Here is an 8590-nt window from a genome sequence, read left to right on the forward strand (position 1 = left end):
TGTGAGTTGGCCAGGCATATAAATTTGTTTAATGCATACGCAAATAAATAAATAGAGTTGTGTGAAGAGAAAGAATAAATCCATACTAGACTTACACATTGCCCTTCCTTTCCAGATATTAGCTTTTAGGATGCTGTTAATGTGGGCTGCATTTAAACATATAATACTTATATGTAGGCTCTCAAGTGGGAGGTGCTAAGGAAGCTTATTTTTCAGGGCAACTCCTCTTTTGGCCCTGCTGGGAAACAACCAGAAATTGTTTCCTCACAATAGCAGGTCCAGTCTGGTCCAAAAAGTTATATTTGGCACATGACTCATTGACATCACAGCATGAATAAATACACTCACACTCCAGAGTTGACCTTGCTTGTCACTGTTCCAGGGTAATCATTGTAAGATGATGTGGCACTCTTATGTGCAGTGGTCACCTTTACAGGAAGTTCAGCCACCACAAAGAGCCCTGTGAAGTTGTCATTTCCTGTGGTGGCACCACTGGGATCAGAGCTACAGTAGAGTTGGGAAGGAATGTTCATCCCCACTTCTTCCTATCCCACATTCATCCCCCACCTTCAGCTACATGGAGTGTTTTCATTTTTTTCATTTTTATACCCACTCTGAGAGTTCATAGAGAACTCCAGATTTTGTGGGAATGTGCTAGTTTAGAACTTATTTTTTTCCTGACATCAGGAAGAGAGGATTCATTCTCTTTCCTCTCATGTCTGGAAAACACAGTTGACACAAGGAGGTTAGTTTAAACCAGTCTTTCCCAAACTTGGCAGTTTTAAGCTGTGTGGACTTCAACTCCTGGAATCTCCCCACTAGGTGATCTCAATTTGGGTTAATTTAAACCAACACAACCTCAACAATATTTTGGGTAATAACTAAGTCTCTCTGGTGCTGAATGTATTTGGATGACACATCACCCTTACCCCCACCCTCTTAACATATAGACCTTAAATCAACTACCGGTATATATACTACATGAATATAAGGTTTCTGTTTCTGTAGCAAATAATACACATGAAGGAGTGAGCATGAGACTGGGTGAAAATATGATTGGATAGTGTACATTTGGCACATATAAAAACATTATTAGCTGAGAAGGATTCTTCTCTATGAGAATTTGTAATTTGAACTTCTTCTCTGTTCCATGTGAGAACAGTAAACTACATTCTGGTCATATTTCAGAGCTATAAACTGTTCTTGAAATATATTTTCATATCAAATTGGTTAAGGGAACACCGAACATTATTCCTGCAAGCACTGAGAAAATAAAATAGATTTATACTGTGTATATAAGAAGCAACAGTGAGAACTGGACATGGAATCACTGATTGGTTCAAAATTGGGAAAGAAGTCCGGCTGTATTCTGTCGCCCTGCCTATTTAACTTATATGGAGAGCACATCATGAGAAAGGCAGGGCTAGATGAATCAAAAGTTGGAATTAAGATTGCTGGGAGAAATATCAACAACCTAAGATATGCAGATGATACCACTCTAATGGCAGAAAGTGAAGAGGAACTAAAGAGCCTCTTGATGCGGGTGAAGAAGGAGAGTACAAAAGTTGGCTTGAAATTCAACATTAAGAAAACCAAGATCATGGCATCCGGCCCTCTTATTCCTGGCAAATGGATGGGGAAGAAATGGAGGTAGTGACAGATTTTATCTTCCTGGGCTCCAAGATTACCACAGATGGGGACTGCAGCTAAGAAATTAAAAGACGTTTGCTCCTGGGGAGAAAAGCTATGGTAAATCTAGACAGCATACTAAAAAGCAGAGACATCACCCTGCCAACAAAAATATGTATAGTCAAGGCCATGGTTTTTCCAGTTGCAATGTATGGCTGTGAAAGTTGGACCATAAGAAAGGCTGAATGCCAAAGAATTGAGACCTTTGAACTATGGTGCTGGAGAAGACTCCTGCGAGTCTCCTGGACTGCAAGGCGATCAAACCAGTCAGTCCTAGAAGAGATCAGCCCTGACTGCTCTTTAGAGATCCTGAAGTTGAAACTCAAATACTTTGGCCACATAATGAGAAGGAAGGACTCACTGGAGAAGGGCTTAATGCTGGGAAAGATTGAGGGCAATAGAAGAATGGGACAACAGAGAATGAGGTGGCTGGATGGAGTCACTGAAGCAGTAGGCGTGAGCTTAAATGGACTCCAGAAGATGATAGAGGACAGGAAGGCCTGGAAGAACATTGTCCGTGGGGTCGCGATGGGTCAGATACGACTTCGCAACTAACAACAACAACATACTGCGTACACTATGTTCAGTGTATGGTCTGGGGAAATGGATACAGTATTTTTATTCAATAGGATTAAAAGTAGTAGGAAGTATGGCAAATAAGACCTGTAAAAACTAGCACAGGGAACATATCTTTTCCACATGTATCATTGCTCAAATCATAGTGGTAATCGCAATCCGTATTTAATTAAAATTAACAAATCAAAATAGATCAGCTAGAAAAATATAACTATGAATATAATCCAGAGTCAAATCATATACTTTGGTTCTTAGATGAAGGATGGCACTACCACGCAACAAACAGTTCTGTCATTGTGCAAACATCTTACCCACACAAAAGAGCCAGATGATGTTTGCCAAGACTTCATTCAACTTTGCTTTCCTTTACTATCTAGAGTGCTACTCTGTTTTGGACCCTTCCTGCTTTTAGATTTTAGTAATATTGCAACACAAAGATACGTGTGCTTAATAGAAACTATTGTCCCACTTTAAAAATCTTCCTAGAGGGCAGAAATTGGGACAATGTTTCTTTTCAGCAGAAAGAAACAGAAAAGAGTGACAGTTGAGGAAAACGAGTTACCTCATTGTCATTCATTTCTGAATCACATTTATAAAATCCTAGCAGTGTCACAATACTATGAAAAAGATCATGGCTAGATTGTGTTGGCGGGATTGTAAACACATGAATACTTATTGCCCTCTTTGGTCACAATGCCCATTTAATTCTTCCTTCTGGAAAATCCTTCACGAGGAAATCAAGAAAATCACTCAACAGACTTTCACAATCAAGTCCTGCTATTGCTTTATGATTCATTTTCCTAAGTATAAAAAATAAGGGAATACAAATAATGGATTCAATTACTGTTGTCAGCTGCTGCAGAAAACTGGAAAGCTAATTTTGGATTTTGCTTTTTCTAATAGATTAACCTTGCTTGTACAAATGCCACTCTGGGTAAAAAAATATTAAAATTAAATATTGAAAGGATTTAGTTCTTAAATATCTTAATTTTACATCTGGTAAAGCATATTTATTATGGCCAGGAGACTAACTATCTACCAAGAAAACTCCTGTTAACTTTTATTTATTGTGATGTCCGAAGTACCAAATTTAAAAATAAAAAGCACATGGAGTAGTGCCATGTAAAAATTCCCTCCATTTATTTGATGGGGATTCTGTGCTCTTCCCAATATCCTATTGACAGGATCGTCAAAATTTATTTTTTGGTCTTGGCAAGAAAATGATAGTGTTTACCGCATCTTAGAACATGCCAATCTAAACCTAGATGGCCTAGTACTTGAATCCAGCTCTCATTTAATGTCAAGATGGGAGGGGATACCCTCCTAATCTTCAACCGATTTATCTATAGTTTTGAATATGAAATCTTTTTCAAGTTTCCCAATCAGTAATTCTTCCTTAACTTAGAAGGATTTATTAAGACTCAAAAGTGCAGGCAATTATGTTACTTATGTAAACACAGAACCAATCAATCAATCAATTGGGCAAAGAGCTGCTGCATTCTTGACCAACTGAAGTTCCTGAACTATATATGCAATTTAGTACATCATGACAAACTATGGTTTATTTAACCATGATATACTGAACAGTCATAATTGGCTACATTTACATAAAATAGTAAGCCAGCCAAACCTATGGTTTACACACACACATACACACACACTTTCATATATATTCTATTAAGCTTGGTTATTTGCTTGCAGACATTTCATTAACTCAACTAGATAATATCAGCACTGCACTGAACTTATTACCTAGTTGGGTAATGAAAAGTGTGCAAGTAAACAACCAAGCTCAGAGAATACCAAGAATTTCACAGGTCAACCTTGAGCTACAGATAGTCTACTCTATTGGAATATCCCACCAAGCCAGGTCCAACACATTACATATGAACTTCATCAGTGTCTTTAGAACGGTTGCTGGCAATATAACGATGCAGTAATCTGCTTTATATTGAACCCCAAATTGCTGACACCGATAATCATACACTTTCAGAGGATTCATGCAGATTTTCAAACTCTACTAGAAAATCTCTGATTTTGTATCTGGGCTCTTCGGCATGCTATCAGACTATCAGACCATGAGCAATATAAGCAATAGCAATGACATCCTGAAAATCTATTTATATATTAAATGTGGAGACTGCCCATCCCACTCAACAGAGCAACTCTGGGCAGTGTACAATTAAAAGATAGAAATCATATAAATATTATATTCTTTCAGAAGGCAATTAAAACAGGAACAGAATGATTAAAATTAAAAACTAAAAGGTGGGAGGAGGGACATCAAGGCACCAGCCAATCCCAAGGTTGGTTAATGAATGTTAATTCATTAAATTAATGATTTATCTGCTTCCAACTGAATTTTTGCACCCCAGAGATGGTAGTCTTACTCTGTTATAGCAGAGTAACAAATCTGCCTGGCATTCCAATAAGTCAGAAATAAACAAATTTAAGGTACAATAGATCTAAGTAACTTAGTTTCAGTATATTTCATCTAATAGGCATGGCACAGAAGGGCTCCAAAAAAGGTCTCTTCCTGGTGACTCCGCCCCAAGTCCCAAATAGAGAAGGAGAAAACTTCAGTTCACAAACAAGTTCCTCCACATTCACTCCTTGGGAGCCACCCTTTAAGCTCTTAAAGATGTGATGCAAGAGACAGAGCATAGTTCTAGTGTGTGTGCCACCCAGCAACCATCTCTCATTATATAGGCAAGCTGATTTCTAGGGTGCTGGGAAGACCAGACCTAGAATGATTGAGTGCATGGAAAGGTGCTTGGGAAAGGGTTGGTGCCCGGGAAGAAGACACTTCTGACGGCATTCTTCATGGGACAGCACCGGAGCCTCAGAAAACCATCTCCTTTAAATGACCTCCATGGATGAATCACATCTGAGCATCTTATGATAATGTATGTACATAACTGTGTAACACATTGGTGTCATACCAACCAAATAATGCAGGAATATATTGGGGGTAGCTATATGCAGGTATCCTGCATTTTTTTTTTATTTTGCTGCAATTTGGAAGGTGGTGGTGATAATTTATATTATATGGTTTTGGTTTTGATTGTTAGCTAACTTGGATATAGGAAGAGATGGGTTAAGTGAAACTATTTTGGCTGGAAAGTGAGTTAGAAAAGTTTGTGTGTTTGTGTTTGTGTGGGTGTTGTATCTAACAATCACAAACAGGATTTAAAATTAGATTAATGAAATACAGTTGATGTGATTTCTTCCCATGAATTTTAATGACTTCCCTGTTTTGCCAGTTTGGTGGGGCTGTAAGGGCCATATAAAAGGCTTTGTGGGACCAAATATTGTCCCAGGTTACATTAGGTTGTACAGCCTTGTCTAAATAGCATCTCTTTGGATCCACACATGGATAGAACAGGGAGCTTCTGGGTTTGGGACAGCAGCTCCTCCCAGCTGCTTGGAATCAAGCCTTGTGTTACATTTACATATTCTTCTTCTTCAATTTGTAGCTGTTTGATTACAGATCTGTATGCTCTGCTTTTCATCCAGCTTGCTTCACAGAAGTGATCTTAGAGGGCAGGGATGTCTCAGAACAACACTAGCAAAGAAGCTCCCGCCGCCACCCCGGGTGAGTGTCCTGTTTGTTACGAAACATTTCAGTCTCCAAAAGTCTCACGCCGGATGCTGAGCTGTGGCCACACATTTTGTCATGACTGTTTGGTCAAGTGTCTACTGTCACATGAAGAAGGCCCTCTACAAAATACCCTTACATGTCCCATCTGTCGCTTTGTGACTTTTCTCTGTAATAAAAGGGACTGCCTGCCTTCCAAGCCAGACCTGAGTCCGCCCTCTTTGGAGTTGCCTCTCTCACCTTCCTTATTGCCACTCACCTGTGGAGTGCCACCCAGCTCTGCAAATACTTTGGTGGTTCCTGGCCATTTTCTCTTTCCACTGCACACTTATGACAGACATCAATGTCTGCAGAGGTATCCTACCATGGACTCCGTTGTACGGCCCACTGGCCTGGAACGTGAATCTCATATCTTCATTATTACTCAGTATGGAATGCCACTGATTGAAGAGGACTATATTACCATAGCTCAAGATCACAGCACCGGAGAAGCTCCTGACTCAGAGGCGTCACAAACATGTCCTGGAATGGGTTGCTTCCAGTCACCTATTATGATGGCTGTTTTTCTTATCTCTGCTGTTGCTCTGTTGGGGGCTGTACTTCCTTGGCTTCTGCTTGTGAGAAATAATGAGTAATATGTTGGATGAATCATTCCATTTCCAAGATAGGACTATTCCATGATCAAAATTGCTCATCGCTACATCTACAGTATGGAAGCCCAAATGTTTGCAGGGTCCAGATGGATGGGAAGTCTATGGAGGAACTGGGAATTGCAGAAAATGGTATTTGTGTTATTCTTCCCTTGTCAGGGTTAATAGTATCCTTACTTTAGAGATGCAAGGAAGATCACCAAGAGAAATGATTGATCCTTATACTAAGATAGCTTCCACTACTATTGCATCGTCTTGTTTAATTGTATTGGTCTCCAACTCCATGACATCCAGGAAGCAGGTTAATGGCTGTGCTAGTAATTATGGATATTGTAATCTGATCTATTTGGAGGTTGTTGAGATGATGGAGGACATAGGATGACAATTATTCACGGTCTTAGTTATATGGCAGATGCTTATCTGTCCTTCCTCTGAGTTGCTCAAAACTTTATGAAAGTTTTCCAATTCCCAATGAGGTCAGATCAGATTAAAGATAGAAATATTTCTCAAGTTTATCCAACAACATTCCTTGCTGTTCCAGAATTGAAATCTTTCCTATCAACACTCTTTATATCCCATTTGCTTTTGGAGGTCAGCTTGAACTCCTGTGCACAGGGAGGTTGTTTTCACAAACTATTCTTGCCTACTGAAAAATTAATTCTGCCTTTCATTTCAGCCTCCACTGTAATCAGATAAAAAATCCTCAAAAAAAGCTTATTGCAGATGAGACAGTAAGGAAAATTTTGAGTTTATTCCACTCAAATTCCAACTCTCCCATCACATAGTTCTGCAATATTAACTCAACAGGATTTTTATCCTGTAGACTAGCAAGGCCTGAATTTCTACAAATATAATTGGGCAGAAGTGATCTTTCGAGATGTTTCATTATGTTCTGGGCATAGAAATTGCTACTTGCTTATTCTGTTCTCAAGGCAAAACCACAGTGCAGGTGAGGCAGATGTGGCTAGCTGGGATGCTGTTAAGCCAGGTCTGAGCAAGAGCCATTTAGATGCATTCTATACTGTGTTGCTATTGATCTCTTCTGATGCTGTGGTAGGCTACCTACTATTGTACTACGTGTGCAAAGTATTAGTCATTGTCATATTTTAAAGCCAAATTTATGTTATTTTTTGTAACTTCTGAGTTTTGTTTTCTACTTTTGATAATTGTTGTTATAACTAAGATTAATAAAATATTCCATTTTGGCTGCAGCCTTCGCATATATATGGTCTACTTTAGTTTTCAAGAGCAGTTTTACCAAATTGTCTTTTCTTCATTCCAAAACTTAATATTGCCAAAATCTTTCCTAACTTGCCTAGGCAAGAATTCCTTCTTGTGAATCTCAGTTGAATATACAGTCAATAAGTGCCCCTTATGGGCAGTGGAAAGAACATCACATGTATAATTTCCAAAGCCAGCTTTCCCCAACCAGGCAAACTCCAGACTAACTAGGAATCCTGGGAGTTGTAGTCTTAGTATATCAGGAGGTACCCGATTTGGGAAGTCTGCTGCAGAACTGTAGTGTTCATGTGTCTTGGCATCATAATGGCAGGTGCCACTAGGCAATTGAAGCCCTTTTTCTTTTTACATGAATGTCATATTTGTGATGTATGTTGAAATGAAGTTGCCATGGTGACCTAAGGAATTGTTCAGCTATGGTTAGAATTGCAAATATTCAATTGTAAAATAAAGTAAAAACAAACTGATGAGTTCATACAACATATACAACTGTTATTCCAAGCCAAATATCTTATACCGATTCTCCGATACCATGCATGCCCTTTTAAAACAATAATATAAAGCAGGGGTCTTCAAACTTGGCCCTTTTATGACTTGTGGATTTCAACTCCCAGAATTCCTCAACCAGGCATGCTGGCTGAGGAATTCTGGGAGTTGAAGTCCACAAGTCATAAAAGGGCCAAGTTTGAAGACCCCTGATGTAAAGGCTAGTAGTTTAGACATTCTGTAAGAGTACTGTAAATGTGAATTACCCACAAATCCTGGGCTTCATCTTAAAGAGAACATGGAAAATACCTTTAGAAATCCTGAAGTTTCTCATATTTGGTAAGATGCAAGT

The 8590-nt window shown here is 39.0% G+C and overlaps 1 protein-coding gene across 2 annotated transcripts; it reads left to right on the plus strand.

The window, feature by feature from the left end:
- Window positions 1-4936: 4936 nt before the first annotated feature.
- Window positions 4937-8008, plus strand: RNF222 (ring finger protein 222). Of its 2 annotated transcripts, none has more exons than XM_039355073.1 (2): window positions 4937-5171; window positions 5742-8008. In XM_039355073.1, exon 2 carries the CDS (start codon window positions 5815-5817, stop codon window positions 6496-6498), a length of 684 nt encoding a protein of 227 aa, XP_039211007.1. In that variant the 5' UTR covers window positions 4937-5171; window positions 5742-5814; the 3' UTR covers window positions 6499-8008. The 2 variants fall into 2 exon arrangements, with proteins under 2 accessions (XP_039211007.1, XP_039211006.1); XM_039355072.1 differs by having other exon boundaries at window positions 5782-8008.
- Window positions 8009-8590: the final 582 nt, after the last annotated feature.

The sequence above is a fragment of the Crotalus tigris genome, unplaced genomic scaffold (assembly GCF_016545835.1).
Source record: "Crotalus tigris isolate CLP2741 ecotype Arizona unplaced genomic scaffold, ASM1654583v1 scf7180000018599.1079084, whole genome shotgun sequence".
Taxonomy (NCBI): domain Eukaryota; kingdom Metazoa; phylum Chordata; class Lepidosauria; order Squamata; family Viperidae; genus Crotalus; species Crotalus tigris.